The 22,158-nt window shown below is 38.4% G+C and overlaps 1 protein-coding gene across 1 annotated transcript in view; it reads right to left on the bottom strand.

Moving 5' to 3' along the window:
* The window catches only part of LOC309601790 (myocyte-specific enhancer factor 2C-like), a gene marked incomplete at both ends in the record, with an annotated part of 98,340 nt that overhangs the window by 55,260 nt on the left and 20,922 nt on the right, over positions 1–22,158 (bottom strand). The window contains one exon of the mRNA XM_082334914.1: positions 10,353–10,556. Coding sequence (XP_082191040.1) covers positions 10,353–10,556 — 204 coding nt within the window. The remainder of the gene's footprint in view (positions 1–10,352; positions 10,557–22,158) is intronic.

The raw sequence follows: 22,158 nt of genomic DNA, 5'->3' as shown, positions 1-22,158 counted from the left end.
TTAGATCCTTCCTATTTGCATTCCCCCTACCTCCTTGCCCAAATATAAGTTTTGGATAAATGGAGAATTACAAGTAAGAAACTTAACTCATATGTATTTCAAGAAGTGTTCCACAGCTAAAAAGTTTGATTTCTCAGTAAAATAAATCAGCTGTCTACTCATTCACTTTTACTACTCAGAATTAGAGTAATAATTTTCTTTCTTAGTGATATGTGAAGTTTTGAGGGTACAATTAAAAGTGTGAAATCAGTCAAAAGCATCTATTTTTTTCATTCATTCACACTAGATATATAACATTCATGGTATTTCTTAACAGGACATTGCAACTATTGCTCATCTGAAAAGAAATTTAAAAATGTGGAAAGACAGAAAAAAGGACCTTATGAAAGTCAGCTATTTTTGACAGTAAGACAGCTTCTGTGAAACAAAGCCTTGTCTTTCAGAAATTGTTTACGATCTATGAGGGAAAAAAAAAAATATATATCCTTTGCCTAAAATGTTTATTGGCACCTAGAAGTCTGAAGAGAGCAAGTCAGGACTGTGTTTTTTTGAAGGCACTTTATCATTGCCTACATTCTCAAAGAGATTTGTGAATGAATAGAGCTGCATTACTCAGCCTTCTATTTCACGTCTATTACTCTCCATTTTCCTTGGCAAAACTGAAAGCCAAGCTATTTTTAGTTAGGCAGTTTTCTATTTTTAGACAAATATCAGTTAAGAAACATTTGTTAGGGGAAAAAAAAAAAAAAAAAAAAGAAAAACACAAGAAGGGGAACGAATGAAGCTTCCCATCTCATACTGTGAAGCAAGCCCTTCAACCTCTAACTCCAGGCATTTCATCTGCTTCTAATCTTGGAAAAATAAAGAAAATGAAGAGTTCAAGGATTTAAAAATAAACCTACCCTCTGGCAAACAGACTAAAATGCAACAAGCTGTTACTATGTGAAACAGTAACTTCAAAGCCAAAGATCATTCTCCAATGGGATTGGGATAAAACTTCAGAGCTATTAAGTTATAAGAATGTTATACAGACATGTAAGATTTTTCCAGCTTCCCAGCCAGATATATAATTTTTTGGAGAAAGAAAGAGTCTTCTGTGAAATAGACCTAGCTCTAAGAAATACATATTTAAGTTCATAGTCTGACAAAGAAAGGAATCATGAATAGAGTTTGAAACACACTTATATTCTGCACATATTCTTCACCTTTGTTCTCACAGTATTTTTATAACAATCTGGCCCAATAATTTTCTGAGATATTAAAGTATTTTAAAAATTAGTACTAAGAATAGAAGAAAAAAAAAAATAAAGTGGGACCCTGACCAATAGTAAGGATTGATCCTCAATCAATATAAACCAGGAAGTCAAGAACTTTCTCAAAATGCACCCAAAGCAGCTTTTGCTCTAAGTGCAGATTAACTGAATTTGTATCCATTCAACTTTTCTCTGTCCCTATTCTCTTCTTCCAGATCATGGAAAAATAAGCTGTCAGGTGAGCTACTTCACTTTCATTTGAGACACATTAAGATTACAAAATATGTTTTATGCCAACCAAATCCTTGTTGAGAATAAATCATAGTAAAAAAACTGGCCCTTTTTGGAGAGAGAACAAAACACAGCAATTCATTATGAAACTTTCCCTTAGCTGTATTTTTCACATACCGGATTAATTTGAAATATATTCAAAATTAAAAATGGTGTCAAAATTTGACCATCTACTTTTCTTCTTATAGGCTGTAAGGCATAAAAAGTCTATCAGTTAGGTGCACAACAGCAGGATGCTGTAGATTTATCAAGGAGAGCTTAAAAAACAGCCTGTGGATGAAAATATAGAGTCAAAATCTCATGTGAATAAGCAGGAGGAAAGGAATAAATTGTTATCTACTGGATATAGTAAAGGGACTAATTTGTACAGTCCCACTGACAGGGACAGCAGTCTCACTGAGGGACTACTTTAGACAAAACAGAATTGCCTTCCACAATTTTCCAGCTTTGAAGTTTTTTTGAGGTCTTGTAATAGCCAATATTTACTTAAAGCCCACATTTATGGAATAATGAGATTACTTAAGAAAATCAGCTTTTGTTTTAAAAGGTGTATTTCTAAATTATTTGCTTGAAAAAATGAAATTAAGATTGATAAAATGGAGAACTTTTTAAAAATATTTCTGAAAATGAGATTTCCCCTCTCCCCCCAAAGATCTTTTTCTACTAACCATGGTTAGGAAAAATATAGAAAAAGTTCACATGAGGATATTAGGTTACAAACACATCTTCTAAAGGCTCAAAACTCAGAAGACAAACAAAGAAAGACCAAAGAAATATTACAGAAATCCTCAAGATCTTGAAGCCAATACTATGATTCTGTCATATATGAGGTTAGCAATAATGGTTTGGCTAATACTTATTAAAAATGAAACAAGAAACAAACATTTAAAAAGCCTAAATCATCATCCAAACAAAAGTCTTTGGCATGTTGATCCTGGCCGATCATCCCCTGGTCTGTGGAAACTGATAACAGTAGCTTTTTTTTTTAACAAGCTGGTCTCCAACTGATTTAAAAAGGAAATCAATATTGCTTTCCCTATTTTACAGACAAGGAAACTGAAGCATTAGGAGATGTGACTTGTCCAAGGTCACACAACAGCATTTGGCAAAGCTATTAATAAAATGTAAGTTTCATCAGTCCTAGTACAGGGCACTATCCAATAGACTGTACTGTCTTCAGATCATGCTGAATAACCTTTCTTACATACAGGCTTACTTTGTATAATGACCCAGTTCTTCAGCCCACAGTATTTGAAATAATTCCACTGATTTTAACAGTTGAAGAGCTGGCTTGATGTGCATTTCACAGCTTGTTTATATACAGTATTACGTTATGATGACAAGAGAAGAAAATACTCTTATTACATTAAACAAACTACAACAGTTGCCTTACTTTGTCTAAAAGGAGTACATTTAGATATTTATGGGGCTTATTTACTACAAATATGCAGCTCTTAACTGGTATGAAGAGGCTTTCGGAATCTAATTAACCTCCCAGCTCGTCATTAGCTCTGTGACCTTTAGAAATAATTGACAGAAGGAAATTTTCCCCCCTTCATCTCATTCAGAACTTCCCCACCAAGTGACTGTCATGGTTTAACCCCAGCTGGCAACTAAGCATCACACAGCCGCTCGCTCACTCCCCCCACCCCAGTGGGATGGGAGAGAGAATTGGAAGGGTGAAAGTCAAAAAACTCATGGGTTGAGATAAGAACAGTTTAATAATTGAAGTAAAATGAAATAGAATAGTAGTAGTAGTAATAATAATAATAATAAAAAAATACAATAATAATATACAAAGCAAGTGATACACCGTACAATTACTCACCACCTGCCAACCGATGCCCAGCCCATTCCCAAGCAGTGATCACTGCCCCCTGGCCAACTCCCCTCAGTTTATATACTGAGCATGACGTCATATGGTATGGAATAGCCCTTTGGCCAGTCTGGGTCAGCTGTCCTGGCTGTGCCCCCTCCCAGCTTCTTGTGCACCTGGCAGAGCATGGGAAGCTGAAAAGTCCTTGACTGGTGTAAGCACTGCTTAGCAACAACTAAAACATCAGTGTGTTATCAACATTATTCTCATCCTAAATCCAAACCACAGCACTATGCCAGCTACTAGGAAGAAAAAATCAACTCTATCCCAGCTGAAACCAGGACAGTGACTAATCCTATATGTGCTATAGGACCCACAGCACACCTGTAAGAATTGAGTTTTGAGAGAGTGAGTGGAGAGGTGGGTGAAAGGGCATAGCATGCTTGACAAATATTGAGGTGGAAAAAAACCAGAGTAAGACAATGCATAGCTGAGAAGCCAAATGAGGGTAAAGTTTTATTAAAGCAGGAAAATGTGACAGTGTATTGTAAGAACTGACATCTTTCTATGTGTAAAAGACTCCATGAGGGAGCTTGAACTCTTTCTAAATGTAAAAATGATTTAGAAAAAAAAGAAAGAAGAGAAAGAAAAGAGTAGTTGAAGTTAGATGCAAGGAAAAGATGGAGTCAAAGGCAAATAGCGAGAGAAAGATTTCAGAAAAAGAAAAGACACTGGGGCCATGGAGGAGTTCTTGTAAGACAACTGCAGAGATTATAGACAGATGTGTGTTTATGTATGCAAAGTAGCAGTTTTAAGGACTGGACTTTCTAAAATTCAGAGAAGATCTGCTGGGTGATCATCACTGAAACAGATTTATACATATAATGAAGCTCTATTAGGAAAAAGAAAAGTGGAGGAAGTTCACTTTTTTCCTTTTTTCCCTACAAGCAATTAGCAGTATGGCAGACAGGAACTAAGGAGGTGGATGTGTGTGTGCCAAAAAATGGAAGAAATGGTTGATGGGATGAATTTGAAAGGGCTGACCTAGTTGGAGAATTTGAGTTCCATGTAGTGACCACTGAATCAGCAGAGGAATAGAAGCCAGTTGGAGAAAGGGGGAGAATAAGAGCAGCAGGGTCAAAGAAATTGGTGGACTGAATGCCTAAAAAGAGCTGAAAGATGAAGTGGTTAGTGAGTTGTGGAGGAATGATTTATGTGCACACAAACAGAGCAAGGATCAGAGTGTCAGACTCAGTGTCTAAGAAACAGAATAAAAAACAGGGCTTAGTAAAAACTCTTCTGAGTTCTGCTAAAGTCAACACAGTACCTGATGCCATGACGTGAAAGAAGTGACAGGGAAGAAGGGACAGTGAGAGAGAAAACAGGCAGGAAATTCCTCCTTAAATCAGCCAAAACTTAATGGTTTAGCTGAAGAACCACATTAGATTTCTGTAATATGGCTAGGATTGTAATTATATTTGCAGCCAAGATTGCAAAATATTTCCCTGTATTCCTACTCTAAAATATGCCCCCTACAATCAAAGGGCAATGTCCTCTCTGAGCTCCTAAGTGGCAGGCTTACAGGGCTTTGGCACTGGATTCTATTCTCACAGTAGTGCGACAGTGAAATTTTACTGAAATAAGTTGTGTTATATTCACTTCTGTTTTATAGAAACAAGAAGATCTGGCCTAATTATGTTAAATAACTGCAAAAAAGCATCCTCAGCAAGTTTGCAGATGACATCAAGCTGAGCGGTGCAGTTGACATGCCTGAGGGACAGGATGCCATCCAGAGGGACCTGGACAAGCTGGAGAAATGGGCCTGTGTGAACCTCATGAGGTTCAACAAGGCCAAGTGCAGGGGCCTGCACCTGGGTCGGGGCAACCCCCAGTATCAATACAGGCTGGGGGATGAAGGGATTGAGAGCAGCCCTGAGGAGAAGGACTTGGGGGTACTGGTGGATGAAAAGCTGGACATGAGCCAGCAATGTGCTCTCGCAGCCCAGAAAGCCAACTGTATCCTGGGCTGCATCAAAAGAAGCGTGGCCAGCAGGTCGAGGGAGGTGATTCTGCCCCTCTACTCTGGTCTGGTGAGACCCCACCTGGAGTACTGCGTCCAGCTCTGGGGTCCTCAGCACCGGAAGGACAAGGACCTGTTGGAGCAGGTCCAGAGGAGGGCCACAAAAATGATCAGAGGGCTGGAACACCTCTCCCATGAAGGAAGGCTGAGAGAGCTGGGGCTGTTCAGCCTGGAGAAGAGAAGGCTGCGGGGAGACCTTATTGCAGCCTTTCAATACTTAAAGGGGGCCTACAAGAAAGATGGGGACAGACTTTTCAGCAAGGCCTGTTGCAATAGGACAAGGGGTAATGGTTTTAAACTAAAGGAGGGTAGATTTAGACTAAACACAAGGAAAAAAATTTTTACAGTGAGGGTAGTGAAACACTGGAACGGGTGGCCCAGAGAGGTGGTAGATGCCCTATCCTTGGAAACATTCAAGGCCAGGCTGGATGGGGCTCTGAGCAACCTGATCTAGTTGAAGATGTCCCTGCCCATTGCAGGGGGGATGGACTAGATGACCTTTAAAGGTTCCTTCCATCTCAAAGCATTCTATGATTCTATGATAATGCACTTACTTGTCAGTCATACAGTCATACAAACTCCAACATTTATTCTCATTCTCCATTTCCTCATTTCCATAAGAAACTTCTTGCGTAATCCTATACAACTGTGCTGATAATGTTAAATGAGAGACACATAAGATAAGTTTTTTCTGTTAAAGCAGATAGTAACTGAAAGTATCGACACACTTCTAAGGACAGAATGGAACTATAGTTGTGAAAACTACTTCTGCACAAAAAACTATACTAAATGCCACAGGAGTTTGTAATGAGAGAAAATCTAATCCCATTTTAACATAAAGAATTGCAAATCTTCTCGTAATTACATGGTAGAATTTAAAATGACAGCTGCTGAATATATTGGTATTTATATATAGGATTGGGAAGTTAGCATAAAATGAATATAATATTTTTTCTCAGTTTCCAAGGGTATAGCAAGTACACCCTACACAGGTTCTGTTCCTTAAAATAAGATACTATATTCCAATATATTTGCTTTAGATGGCAAGGTTTTGGTAGCAGGGGGGATGCAGAGGTGGCTTCTGTGAGAAGATGCCAGAAGCTGCCCCCATATCGGATAGAGACAGTTCCAGCTGGCTCCAAGACGGACCTGTTGCTGGCCAAAACTGGGCCAATCAGCAACGTTGGTAGCGCCTCTGTGACAACATATTTAAGAAGGCAGAAAAAACTGCTGTGCAACAGCAGCTGGGAGAGAAGAGTGAGAATATGTGAGAGAAACAACTCTGCAGACACCAAGGTCAGTGAAGAAGGAGGGGGAGGAGGTGCTCCAGGCACTGGAGCAGAGATTCCCCTGCAGCCCGTGGTGAAAACCATGGTGAGGCAGGCTGTCCCCCTGTAGCCCATGGAAGTCCACAGTGGAGCAGATATCCACCCTGCAGCCCATGGAGGACCCCACACCAGAGCAGATGGATGTGCCCTGAAGGAAGCTGCAGCCCATGGAGAGAAGCCCATGCAGGAGCAGTCTGTTCCTGAAGGACTGTACCCCATGGAAAGGACCCATGCTGGAGCAGTTTGTGAAGAACTGCAGCCTGTAGGAAGGACCCTACAGTGGAGCAGGGTAAGAGCGTGAGGAGGAAGGAGCAGGAGAGACAAAGTGTTATGAACTGACAACAACCCCCATTCCCCTTCTCCTTGGACTGCTGGGGGAGGGGAGGTAGAAGAGTCAGGAGTGAAGTTTGAGCCTGGGAAGAAGGGAGGGGTGGGGGGAAGGTATTTTTTAGGTTTGTTCTTATTTCTCATTATCCTACTCTGTTTAATTGGCAATAAATTAAATTAATTTCCCCAAGTTGAGTCTGTTTTGTCCGTGATGATAATTGCTGAGTGATCTCTCTGTCCTTATCTCAACCCATGAGCCTTTTGTCATATTTTCTCCCCCTTTCCTGTTGAGGAGGGGGAGTGATAGAGTGGCTTGGTGGGCACCTGGCAGCTAGCCAAGGTCAGCCCACCAACATGTGCTTTTCAACTGAAGCATAGGTGAATTAAAGACTGTGGAGTGAGTGGTTTGGTGGGTAAGGACATAAAGACTTCAGATTTAGGAATCCAGTTAACTCTAAACAGAAGTCTCTGAATGAATCTTTTTTTGCAGAACTAAGACATATCATAAAACCTCCGCACAGATTTCAGTGAGACTTAGAAAATTGTCACTGTTTCTTAGAAAAGACAAACTTGAGTGTCGAATGCAAATTTTTTCTCCTTCAAGAGTGTGCATTGATTTTTAATCACCGGTGGATGCTATAAGTGTATTTACTGGCTAATAGCTGAAACAGGTTCATCTGGTAGATAATTTTTATGAGCTGAAGAACTCAGAAATGACAAACTGCATGTTGATTAATTCCATTTTGAATAAGACATCTGGAAAAGACAGTTTCATGTACATCACTAGGATAATCAGAAATATATACCTATAAATTGGATAGGACCAAGATAGCTTTGCTTGACTTGCAATAATACAAGTATTAAAATTAATTTTAAGTCATTTTCACTTGAAAAAAGAGTGTAATACTTATTAGATGTATGATACTTGGTGTCTTCTGCTGCTTCAAATAATAAATTGTGGCCTGAAGGCTCATTCCTTCAGAAATGCTAAATATAATTAAGCTCAGTAAATAAACTGAAAATGCCTGATTAATAAAATTAACAATTTTAACTAAACCTACATGAAAATTCATGTAGTCTTTATATTTGAATAGCAGTGGCTTAATTTGAAAGTAATTAACTACATATTAGGGATCTACACTTTTGATTTTCTTTAAATATAGATTGTTCAAAGAAGTTATACCACATTCTAATGACCACAGTAAAAAAAAAGTAACTAAATAGTTAATATTATGCAGAATGTGAACAGAAATTGGATTCTAAATTAGACCTTTATATGGTTGACAGTTGTTTTTTCAAATTTTTATAAGGCCAACTAAAAAAGTTTTCTTTTGTTGATTCTGTGCAGAAATCTGTGAGCACAGCTATGCCCTTTTCTTCTGCTGAAATATTGTTATATAGTTAAAAGCCATTTAGTTGAAAATGATCAGATTTAATAACACTGTCTGATCCTCAGCTGCTGTTGATTGCTCTGGAAGAACAAAATTAAAAACTTGTAAGTGTGAAATGTAGCTTTCTGAAAATAGAAAAACCAGACTCCTTACAAGGAAAATATGTGTAATGTAGTCAGTTTAACTGATCAATTTAAATATTAAACGTGTAGCAGATTTATATTCAGTACCTAAAAATATATCCAAACTACAAGAGCCAAGCCATCTCCTGGATTGCATACTTTTGTGGGCTTTATTTCCTTATTATACTAGTAATTGTGATGTTAATTATCAAGTAAAGGCATGATAATTACATGTCTTTTTTGCTAATATGGGACTCTCGTTCAAAACCTACACCCTGCACAAGTACTCCTTTAATCCTGAAACAGTACTGGCTTTGGTGTGTTTGGTGTATTGGGAGTCTTGTGGAAGACATTGTATTCAGGGAGTTAGTGATCTTGAGCAGCCCGTATCTGCTCTATTGGGCCTTGTACTTAAGGCTTGAGTAGTAGCCTGTATGTTATCATGAGTAGCTGCTGTAAGGAAACCTGACAGAATGCCCTGTGTCGGCCTGTGCTGTGCACTGGTGGGTGTTATGACAGAGATAATGTTCCAACCTGTCAGGAGAAGATATATGATTATGTTTGTTACACAAAATAAAAGGCAGCACGGCATGGGAGAGAGGAGGAACCTCTTCACAGATGGGATTTGTGCAGTGTACTGGGGGAAAAAAATCCATCCAGGGTCTGACCAATGCTGCATGAAAGCAGGGTTCCCAGATTCTGAAGGGACTTAAAATTTTATCACTATCTATATTCCTCTTTGTACTCTAGCTCATTAAAACAGCTATTTTATTAAGCCATTTGTTGTCGTGCTTTTCTTGAGATACGGAAATAACCCTGAGATCTCTCTCTCCCCCTGCCCTGGTGCAGAATAGTGTGACTTAAGTATTTTGCATTACAGGCAGAATATTGAAAACTGTAACAAAAAAAAAAATCAAATTACTTCATTCAGATTTTACAATATATATGGAAAAAAACATATAAAATGCACTTCATTTGACCTTTTCTGCTTATTGTTAATTACTTGAATTAAATAATATTAATTTCAGTTACCTACTTTTATTTGGCTGCTTTTACAGGAGTGAAAAGGGATGCCCACTGAATTTTGAGTGTACCCACAAAATTACACATCTGCTTGCAAAATTGCATATCAGCCTGACCAAATTAGGCCACTGTCCATGCAGGAAAGGGATTTTGCAGGTACAGAGTGTTCTTTCTTAAAAGTCTCAAAGTTACAACAAATAGATATTATTTAAAACTTTAGATTTTCACTCAGGTTTCTTGAAAAATCATAGTCCTCATGATCAAAAGTCTTCATTCATGTTATAAGCATGTTATAAATCCCTTACCAGTCACCTACTCACCCATTCCCACAAGAAAGCCTTCAGGAAAGAATAAAAATATCACAGGAAGCTTTTCCTGCTAAGAATATTCTGGCTATGTACCACTAAAAGAGGACAGGGGATCATTTTTGGGGACAGAATTTGTATTCTACAGAACAGAACATGGGCTGACTAGAGGTAACAGGGCTAAACGTATTAGTAGCATTTATGAGCAAATTCTCATTGATTTCTTTATCTTTAAGACAGGACCTCATCCTTCCAATACTTTTTAAAATTATAACATTAGATGCCTAATATTAGGTGCTTTGAAACAATTTTTAAATATTGCTCAGAGTGTTTTGCTATTACAATAAGATTTTAATTGAGTACCTCTGTCTCAGAGCAAAGTCAAAAAAGAATCCTCACAAAATACAAAATCTTACCTCAACAATATCCGAATTTGTTCGACTCTCATGTGGCTCATTGTACTCCGTATATTTCAGCAACACTTTGTCCATATCAGTGCTGGCATACTGAAACAGTTTGTTGGTGCTGTTGAAGATGATTAGAGCAATCTCACAGTCACATAAGACACTAAGATCATAAGCCTTCTTCATTAACCCAAATTTCCTCTTTGTAAATGTCACCTGTAAAAAAAAAAGAAAAAAGGTCCACATAACATGTGACTGCTGTAGTCTTTGAGTTGAACAACTTTAGAAGAGTATAAATAAATAAAGATCCAAAATAGAATTTAAGTATCCATGTGGATGTGTTATGTAACTGAGGAAATATATGTAATTCTCATTGCACAAAACTCAAGCTACAAGTAAATAGTATGGGACATAGTAGCACTATGTAGTGTTTATGCTACTTTTGCTCTTCTTAAACACTCTGTTTATACTGCATACATCTTTTCCATCAATATTTTAAAACTGCATCTCGGTGTAAAAGAGATATGATGTTCATATAAAACCACAATAGTTTTGAAGAAATATCTGGTTGTACTGGATCTGTCTGGGATGGAGTTAACTTTCTTCATAGCAGCCCATATCGTGCTGTGCTTTGCATTTGTGGCTAAAACAGTGTTGATGATAACACACCAATGTTTTGGCTATTGCTGAACAGTGCTTGCACAGCGTTAAGGCTTGCTTTCTTCCCCCCCCTACACTGAGCCAGTAGGCTGGGGGTGGACAAGCGGTTGGGAGGGGACACAGCCAGGACAGCTGATCCAAACTGACCAAAGGGATATTCCATACCATATGACATCGTGCTCAGCAACAAAAGCTCAAGGAAAGAAGGAGGAAGCAGGGACATTCATGGTTATGGCATTTGTCTTCCCAAGTAACTGTTATGTGTTCTGAGGCCCTGCTTCCCAGGAAGTGGCTGGACATCTGCCTGCCAATGGGAAACAGTGAACAAATTCCTCTTTTTGCTTTGCTTGCGCTTACAGTTTTTACTTTTTTAATTAAACTGTCATTATCTTGACCCATGACTCTTTTCCCCTTCCTTCTATTTTTCTCCCCATCCCATGGGAGAGGGGAGTGAGCGAATGGCTGTGCAGGTATTTGGCTGCTGGCTGGAGTCAACCCACCACACTAGTGTTAGTAATTCAAATACATCTTATTTAACACTCAAGTTCTCATGTGAGAAATGAGAAATAATGCAAGAATGAAGAACAAACACTAGATGGCCAGCAACAAATATCATCTTTGAAATAAGGTCTTACCATGTCAAAGTAGATGCTTAGAAATATGAACTATCTTTTTTTAGTACATGACTCTGGACATATTATATAGGTAAAAATAAGGATATGCTTAGAAATTCTCAGTAAATCAACTATTGCCCTAAAACTTTATGCAAATCCTAAGTAGTATGTACATAACTATCATTTTCCAAAGGGACTATTTTGACAAAGACTTGCACATCAAATAAATGTGTGGGTTTTTTTTAATTTCTGCACTATCTTACAAGTTCCAATAAGATATGTAGCTTAGAGTAAGAAAACAGCATGAGATGTTTAAGCTAATTGTATGATTGAAATTGTTTCTTCCTCCTCTGTTTCTTCTTATATGCAATTTCCACTAAGTGTATACAAGGGTATACATAGTGAAGGTATTTGATAGGGCAAGGACAGGTAGTTAGCCAAGTTGCCTAATCCCACACTTGTTGCTATCACTTCCTTAATAGTTTTAAGTAGTAGTACCTCTGCACTTGGTTTAATACTGAGGTAAGAAGATTCCTCTGTATAGGATTCATATGGCTGCTGTTTTATCTTGTCGCCTTCCTAATGCAAGTTAATGGCAACTACAACCCCAGCTGACTTTAGAATCCCAACAGGTCATGCCATGGAAAATGTGATCTTTAAGTATTGCTAATCTCTACTTGCTAGTCTTTCTCAAAGAAGATGAGGGTCTGTGCCAATGCTATGTACATTTATTCTCCAAAAACTATACTAAATGTTATTGCACTTATTGCCATTGCAGTCTCTTTAGCCTCTCTGTCAACATACTGTTAAGAAAAGATGAATTACCATTAAATACAATTATTCAAGCATTTTAAAAAACACTTTCTACAGCATTGCTCTGAAGTTTACAGAAGTGATAGTAAATTCTATCTAAATTGGTCTGTCTCAATGGCTTTTGGTATTTGGCATGAATAATGAGATAGGTAACAAAACTTCATGCAAATTCTGAAAAAAATATACTAGTCTTTCAAATACTCCTTTAATAATTTCGCTGATTGCAGAAAATTGCAATGCATTTGTTCAGAAACACATTTATGTATTTATACCATGTTTTAGAAAAAAATAAATACACAGACAATAAAATGTACTAACTCAACATATCTTTATGCATCTCAAACACTTTTCAATAAACTTTTTGATCACAGTGCTGTAGGTGGAGTATCTGTATACAGTATGGTTTCTGTTGCACAGAAACCTCAGAATTTAGCATGTTACTGCTTCTTACCATCAAAGTACACTCCAGTACAGAAATATCTTTAAAGACACTGCTTGTGTTCACTATTAGGTGCTCCTGAACATTTAGAGTAACCACACAGCTGTGCTGCATAGCTCATACTTATTCCATAATATTTATCATCAAAATTATATTGGTTAGAGTTCCTTTTTGTGGAAAATGCAAAAAGGACAAGAGATAAACTAAATCTTTCTTTCTTTCTTTCTTTAAAACATAATCTTGATTGCTCTGGATTCAGTTTGCTATTAACTCCTTGATCTTTCTAACATTTTCCAAATCTATCAGATAATGCTTTCTGCCACTGCTCCTAAATGCATGAAAAACAATCGTATCTACTACTGTTTCCTTGGTGAGCTGGTATAATATTTTTATTTTTAAATATGCCACTCATTGACAGGTTGCACTTTAGAGCTTTTACATTTAAAGGTAATAATGTATTTTTATATTTTATATTTTATATATATGTAAAACTATCATGCTTTTACAATAGCTTAGAGTAGGGGTGAACTTGTATTTTCAAATGTAACTTCAGGAAAGATTAAGAACACTTTTCAAGCTATTTAAAAACAACTGATATTTTGGCACAATCTCTTTTATATGGCAACATAAGGAAGATGAATGTACTTCTCTTCCATACTCTAAAATACTTAGGTGAGTAATATAAGTAAACAGCATCTTTGTTATTTAACTTTTTTTTTGTTTCAATTTGTTATATGAACCATATTCACCTAAACTAAAAATATCTAATAAATATTGTCTACGTTAACAGAAAATACTCTAGTAATGCAGAAATTTTGCTGAGTGGTAAAGATTAGCATAAATGTTTAAAAACATTTAGTCTCTTTTGTCTAGGTGGAAGGTAGCTTGAAACCTACACTTAAGAAGCTTTGACTGCACTTTAAAAATTGTACTTGTACTGACTCAGTGCTGAGAATGAACAAGACACACAGGTCACATGAATACAAGCTTTTGAGTAGCTGTAGCTAGAGCACCAAAAAATCTGGTCTTACTATCATATACTGCATTCAAATTACTCAGTCATCATAGAATCATATACCACAGACAATCTGTCACTTTTTTCAGGACAGTGTTTTTGGGAGGAAGAATCCTAATAACATAAAGAAAACATATGGACAATAAGCAATTCATCAATATATTTAAAAAGGACAGCTAAAAATGCATGCATTTCAATGATATCTGTTTAATATTTAACTTCTTTTCAGCAGCAAGAATCAAATCACTACATGGTTCTTCCCTGCCAAAATTAGTCAAGATATGATTAATTATACCTGCTGTCTAAACCACTGCTAATTTGTAGGTTTTTTCGGTTAAAAAATTTTCTGCTTTTCAGGAAGAAGGTAGGCAATTTATGAAATGCTTCTCTTTTGGACTAGGATAACATTTTATGATAGTGTGAGAACTGGGGGTAATGAAAGCAGAGTAGAGGGAGGAAGCGGAAGAGATAAGAGGCCAGTATTCAACTGTCTTTAAAACTTCTCTAAGCATGTACATATAAAACAAAAGATATAAAACACTAACATAGTTCCTAAATACTTTTATGAGGCTTTTAATGCATAGTTTTATATTTATTGCAAAAAAAGCAGTGTGCAGAGTACCGCATTTACCCCTGAAACCAAAAAATAACCTAATTCCATCCCCGCATGAAATCTGTTAGAAAAAACCCCACCAGTCTACTACTATTTGACTAAACGCTATAGTTCTTTTATTAATTTAAAGGTTATTTTTCAAAACGTAAGAGCCAAACTGTCTTTGTAATGGGAATGGTGGCACCTAGAAGATCAGGTTCCTAAAGCCCACAGCATTTTTGTATGTGAAGAAGTATAAATGCTGATGACTATATAGGCTGTGAGCGAATCAGATGCTTATTTCAAGTATTAGGAAAACTAAACAAAAAACAGTGATGAGTCAGTTTCTACCTTCACTGATATAAATCAAGGTTAGCTTTTTGTGCATTTTGAATGAAACTGGCTAAAGGTGAAACCCACTGAATGTGCTAAAGGAAAGGCATTGACAAAAGAGGATTGTCAAAAGGACGTTTTTTCACTTCAACTCTGGCTCTTCTTCAAGATCATGGAAAGACCACTCAACTAGCTCTTCATGCCTAAAGCTACAAGAGCCTTGCTGAGGAGTGGTTTATGGACTACTCGTTGCAATGTCTATGAATGGGGTTGTAGACAGCCAGAATGCAGGTGTACATGAGCACACACTGCAATATGCTCTGTTTAGGTAGTAGTTTAGTCCAGAGCCAGACTTTGTGTGATTTGTAGTAAGTAGTACTTATTACTAATACACTAGGAGACAATGTTACTTGATTTTGAGTGTAGATCCTTTCACATGCTGAAATTTAAATGTGTGAATGAGTCCACCAATTTTTCAACCCAAATGCTTTACTAGAAAATGGTGATAGTAGCCACTGGCAATAGTCTTTATTTAGCTAAATTTATAACAAAAATGTTGTCCTCCTTACAGATGTTAATACATCAGTGGAGGAACAGAACCAGACACAAATACTCCCATTTGGCTAATACAGCCTTCAGGACTCTTTATTTATCTTTGCAGCAATGTAACCTTTCTTTCTTTCTGTATTTTTTTGGTGGGAGGTTGGTCTGTTTTTTGAGGGTTTTGGTTTGTTTTGTTTTTAATTCAGCTCCTTCTCATCCTTTATTCTGAAATCTCACAGACTCTGAGACACTGATTTTGGACAAGTGACCCATAACAGTAGTGGCACTATGAGTGCTCCATATTTGTTACTGAAAATCACAGCGTATATGCTTAGATTTCCTGTTTTGAAAGTAGCAGTCCTGTGCTCTTTCAAGCAATTCAATCCAGTCAGTGGCAAAATGCTGACGCGGAAGTCACGGACACAGCACACGATCAATATGATCAAGCAAAATGTCGGTTTATTACATACACAGCTTAGTTAATATAGTTTCTTGCCTTCCTAATCATGCATAAACTTATCGTTAATTGGTTAACTATGTTTGGCAATATGCTGTTCATGCGCTACTAGCAATATTCTGATTCGTTCATAACAATAGTTCACACGCACCGCCCGCTTCTCCCATATCTTGTTTTCAGCATTGCAAGCCAATAGTTTCTTCCTCTTAATCTGCTTGTTTCATGTCTTCCAAACCGCAGTCGACCTTCGCAGCATCCTTGAATTCCTCTTGCGTTAAATGCAGATTAAGTCCACATAGTCTGAGTCGGGGTTGCTCACTACATGTCCTTGGCTTTTCAGATATCCCACAAATCCCCCTTTTTGTTTTTGAGCAATCCAGACTCCATTCATCATACGCTCCATGGCTTTCATGAAATATTTAAAAACACATCTTAATATAAGTATAGTTAATAATAATCCCAATAATAATATAAACCCATGGATAATTAGATCTTTTCCCCAACCTGAAATGCCTAACCCAGCTAACCATGAATTAAAACCTGAAGAGCTAGTCTTTCTACAATTGTTTTATCTGCTGTCCAGAAATCTAAATCTGACTTACAATCCTTTGAATATTTTTCAATGCGAATAAGTATCAATGCTAACGTGTACATATTTTTGCCGTCCAAACTCTGTGATGTGGGTGATATCCATTTGCCATAATTGTAGGGCTCCCAGACTTCGAGGGTTGACCCCAAGACCTAAACCGAATCCTGATTTTTGGCAGGCAGGACAGGATTGGACGATGCCTCGGGAATCTGATAGTTTTAAATCAAATTGTTTCGCCAATACTTTTGCAGATTGATGTAAAAATTCATGAGATAAATGGGCCTGCTCAAACAGGTTAATATTTTGATTTTTTCTTTGCAGCATCCTTGAATTCCTCTTGCGTTAAATGCAGATTAAGTCCACATAGTCTGAGTCTGGGTTGCTCACTACATGTCCTTGGCTTTTCAGATATTCCACAGCAAAATATCAGTTTTTCCCTTTTTTCTTCCTATCCTAATTATAAATATATATAGTTGCTGACATAGAAAAAGAGAAACAGGGAATTTGCACATAATCCTTCCCATATACATTTTGTGCCATTAAACATGTGTGAGTGACTAGGGAAAACAGGGCCCACTGATGCATCAAAGTTTCTGATACATACACTGGCTGGTCAAGAAGAAATATTATTCTGTTTGTCATTATTTCATTTGAGATATCTAAATTTCTGACACAGGGCCCAGAGGAGGCGTGGTTCTATCTACAAGATATTTGGCAAATAGGAAGTACCACATGAGCAACACACCTACCTTTAAATATAATAAAACCAAGTTTATCAAGGCCATATATAAACCAAGGGACTTTTGGCTAACATGGCACTGCCAGGCACCTAATCCTATCATATGTTGAAACCTCAATAACTACTAGAAGAGACCAGCTCTTCTCATATTCCCTCTTCCACTTCCTCATATTTGATTTTGTTTAGATCTGTTTGTCATATGAAGCAGCTTGGCTGCAAAAATCTTTACAGTAACCCTCAGTGTGATTGGGAAGCAGTACTAGTGCAGGATTCGCTCTAGACAAATCTTCCTTTACACAATGGCTGGGCATGTCATATTGGACTGGAAACATCACACCCATTTTTAAAAAGGGTAAAAAGGAGGACCCTGGGAACTACCGACCGGTCAGTCTCACCTCCGTGCCTGGTAAGATTGTGGAACAGATCCTCCTGGAAGACATGTCGAAACATATGAGAGACTGGGAGGTGATCACAGACAGCCAACGTGGCTTCACCAAGGGCAAATCGTGCCCGACTAACCTGGAGGCCGTCTACGATGGAGTGACTGCATCAGTGGATAAGGGAAGAGCAATTACTGCAAGGCCTTTGATATGGTCCCCCACAACATTCTTGCCTCTAAACTGGAGAGATATGGGTTTGACAGATAGACTCATAGATGGGTAAGGAATTGGCTGGATGTCCAAAGAGTTACAATCAACAGCTCTATGTCCAAATGGAGATCAGTAACAAGTGGTGTCCCTCAGAGATCCCTATTGGGACTGGTAATGTTCAATATTTTTATTAATGACATATACAGTGGGATTGAGTGCACCCTCAGCAAGTTTGTGGATGACACCAAGCTGAGTGGTGCAGTTGATTCGCTGGAGGGAAGGAATGCCATCCAGAGTGACATAATGGGATTGCCTGCTCCTGTGCTTTTAAAAGGTGGTTCTTAAAAACTGACCAGCACTCATGGACCCCCTAAGCCCTCAAAGGCATTGCTAACTAGCTCCCTGAGTAGCTTAAAGTTTGCTCTCTTGGATGGATTTTTTTCCCCCAGTACACTGCACAAATCCCATCTGTGAAGAGGTTCCTCCTCTCTCCCATGCCGTGCTGCCTTTTATTTTGTGTAACAAACATAATCATATATCTTCTCCTGACAGGTTGGAACATTATCTCTGTCATAACACCCACCAGTGCACAGCACAGGCCGACACAGGGCATTCTGTCAGGTTTCCTTACAGCAGCTACTCATGATAACATACAGGCTACTACTCAAGCCTTAAGTACAAGGCCCAATAGAGCAGATACGGGCTGCTCAAGATCACTAACTCCCTGAATACAATGTCTTCCACAAGACTCCCAATACACCAAACACACCAAAGCCAGTACTGTTTCAGGATTAAAGGAGTACTTGTGCAGGGTGTAGGTTTTGAACGAGAGTCCCATATTAGCAAAAAAGACATGTAATTATCATGCCTTTACTTGATAATTAACATCACAATTACTAGTATAATAAGGAAATAAAGCCCACAAAAGTATGCAATCCAGGAGATGGCTTGGCTCTTGTAGTTTGGATATATTTTTAGGTACTGAATATAAATCTGCTACACGTTTAATATTTAAATTGATCAGTTAAACTGACTACATTACACATATTTTCCTTGTAAGGAGTCTGGTTTTTCTATTTTCAGAAAGCTACATTTCACACTTACAAGTTTTTAATTTTGTTCTTCCAGAGCAATCAACAGCAGCTGAGGATCAGACAGTGTTATTAAATCTGATCATTTTCAACTAAATGGCTTTTAACTATATAACAATATTTCAGCAGAAGAAAAGGGCATAGCTGTGCTCACAGATTTCTGCACAGAATCAACAAAAGAAAACTTTTTTAGTTGGCCTTATAAAAATTTGAAAAAACAACTGTCAACCATATAAAGGTCTAATTTAGAATCCAATTTCTGTTCACATTCTGCATAATATTAACTATTTAGTTACTTTTTTTTTACTGTGGTCATTAGAATGTGGTATAACTTCTTTGAACAATCTATATTTAAAGAAAATCAAAAGTGTAGATCCCTAATATGTAGTTAATTACTTTCAAATTAAGCCACTGCTATTCAAATATAAAGACTACATGAATTTTCATGTAGGTTTAGTTAAAATTGTTAATTTTATTAATCAGGCATTTTCAGTTTATTTACTGAGCTTAATTATATTTAGCATTTCTGAAGGAATGAGCCTTCAGGCCACAATTTATTATTTGAAGCAGCAGAAGACACCAAGTATCATACATCTAATAAGTATTACACTCTTTTTTCAAGTGAAAATGACTTAAAATTAATTTTAATACTTGTATTATTGCAAGTCAAGCAAAGCTATCTTGGTCCTATCCAATTTATAGGTATATATTTCTGATTATCCTAGTGATGTACATGAAACTGTCTTTTCCAGATGTCTTATTCAAAATGGAATTAATCAACATGCAGTTTGTCATTTCTGAGTTCTTCAGCTCATAAAAATTATCTACCAGATGAACCTGTTTCAGCTATTAGCCAGTAAATACACTTATAGCATCCACCGGTGATTAAAAATCAATGCACACTCTTGAAGGAGAAAAAATTTGCATTCGACACTCAAGTTTGTCTTTTCTAAGAAACAGTGACAATTTTCTAAGTCTCACTGAAATCTGTGCGGAGGTTTTATGATATGTCTTAGTTCTGCAAAAAAAGATTCATTCAGAGACTTCTGTTTAGAGTTAACTGGATTCCTAAATCTGAAGTCTTTATGTCCTTACCCACCAAACCACTCACTCCACAGTCTTTAATTCACCTATGCTTCAGTTGAAAAGCACATGTTGGTGGGCTGACCTTGGCTAGCTGCCAGGTGCCCACCAAGCCACTCTATCACTCCCCCTCCTCAACAGGAAAGGGGGAGAAAATATGACAAAAGGCTCATGGGTTGAGATAAGGACAGAGAGATCACTCAGCAATTATCATCACGGACAAAACAGACTCAACTTGGGGAAATTAATTTAATTTATTGCCAATTAAACAGAGTAGGATAATGAGAAATAAGAACAAACCTAAAAAATACCTTCCCCCCACCCCTCCCTTCTTCCCAGGCTCAAACTTCACTCCTGACTCTTCTACCTCCCCTCCCCCAGCAGTCCAAGGAGAAGGGGAATGGGGGTTGTTGTCAGTTCATAACACTTTGTCTCTCCTGCTCCTTCCTCCTCACGCTCTTACCCTGCTCCACTGTAGGGTCCTTCCTACAGGCTGCAGTTCTTCACAAACTGCTCCAGCATGGGTCCTTTCCATGGGGTACAGTCCTTCAGGAACAGACTGCTCCTGCATGGGCTTCTCTCCATGGGCTGCAGCTTCCTTCAGGGCACATCCATCTGCTCTGGTGTGGGGTCCTCCATGGGCTGCAGGGTGGATATCTGCTCCACTGTGGACTTCCATGGGCTACAGGGGGACAGCCTGCCTCACCATGGTTTTCACCACGGGCTGCAGGGGAATCTCTGCTCCAGTGCCTGGAGCACCTCCTCCCCCTCCTTCTTCACTGACCTTGGTGTCTGCAGAGTTGTTTCTCTCACATATTCTCACTCTTCTCTCCCAGCTGCTGTTGCACAGCAGTTTTTTCTGCCTTCTTAAATATGTTGTCACAGAGGCGCTACCAACGTTGCTGATTGGCCCAGTTTTGGCCAGCAACAGGTCCGTCTTGGAGCCAGCTGGAACTGTCTCTATCCGATATGGGGGCAGCTTCTGGCATCTTCTCACAGAAGCCACCTCTGCATCCCCCCTGCTACCAAAACCTTGCCATCTAAAGCAAATATATTGGAATATAGTATCTTATTTTAAGGAACAGAACCTGTGTAGGGTGTACTTGCTATACCCTTGGAAACTGAGAAAAAATATTATATTCATTTTATGCTAACTTCCCAATCCTATATATAAATACCAATATATTCAGCAGCTGTCATTTTAAATTCTACCATGTAATTACGAGAAGATTTGCAATTCTTTATGTTAAAATGGGATTAGATTTTCTCTCATTACAAACTCCTGTGGCATTTAGTATAGTTTTTTGTGCAGAAGTAGTTTTCACAACTATAGTTCCATTCTGTCCTTAGAAGTGTGTCGATACTTTCAGTTACTATCTGCTTTAACAGAAAAAACTTATCTTATGTGTCTCTCATTTAACATTATCAGCACAGTTGTATAGGATTACGCAAGAAGTTTCTTATGGAAATGAGGAAATGGAGAATGAGAATAAATGTTGGAGTTTGTATGACTGTATGACTGACAAGTAAGTGCATTATCATAGAATCATAGAATGCTTTGAGATGGAAGGAACCTTTAAAGGTCATCTAGTCCATCCCCCCTGCAATGGGCAGGGACATCTTCAACTAGATCAGGTTGCTCAGAGCCCCATCCAGCCTGGCCTTGAATGTTTCCAAGGATAGGGCATCTACCACCTCTCTGGGCCACCCGTTCCAGTGTTTCACTACCCTCACTGTAAAAATTTTTTTCCTTGTGTTTAGTCTAAATCTACCCTCCTTTAGTTTAAAACCATTACCCCTTGTCCTATTGCAACAGGCCTTGCTGAAAAGTCTGTCCCCATCTTTCTTGTAGGCCCCCTTTAAGTATTGAAAGGCTGCAATAAGGTCTCCCCGCAGCCTTCTCTTCTCCAGGCTGAACAGCCCCAGCTCTCTCAGCCTTCCTTCATGGGAGAGGTGTTCCAGCCCTCTGATCATTTTTGTGGCCCTCCTCTGGACCTGCTCCAACAGGTCCTTGTCCTTCCGGTGCTGAGGACCCCAGAGCTGGACGCAGTACTCCAGGTGGGGTCTCACCAGACCAGAGTAGAGGGGCAGAATCACCTCCCTCGACCTGCTGGCCACGCTTCTTTTGATGCAGCCCAGGATACAGTTGGCTTTCTGGGCTGCGAGAGCACATTGCTGGCTCATGTCCAGCTTTTCATCCACCAGTACCCCCAAGTCCTTCTCCTCAGGGCTGCTCTCAATCCCTTCATCCCCCAGCCTG

The sequence above is a fragment of the Platalea leucorodia genome (genome assembly GCF_965183815.1).
Source record: "Platalea leucorodia genome assembly, chromosome: W".
NCBI lineage: Eukaryota > Metazoa > Chordata > Aves > Pelecaniformes > Threskiornithidae > Platalea > Platalea leucorodia.
Note: the sequence above shows the minus strand (reverse complement) of the source record. Positions and strands in the feature narration are given on the sequence as shown.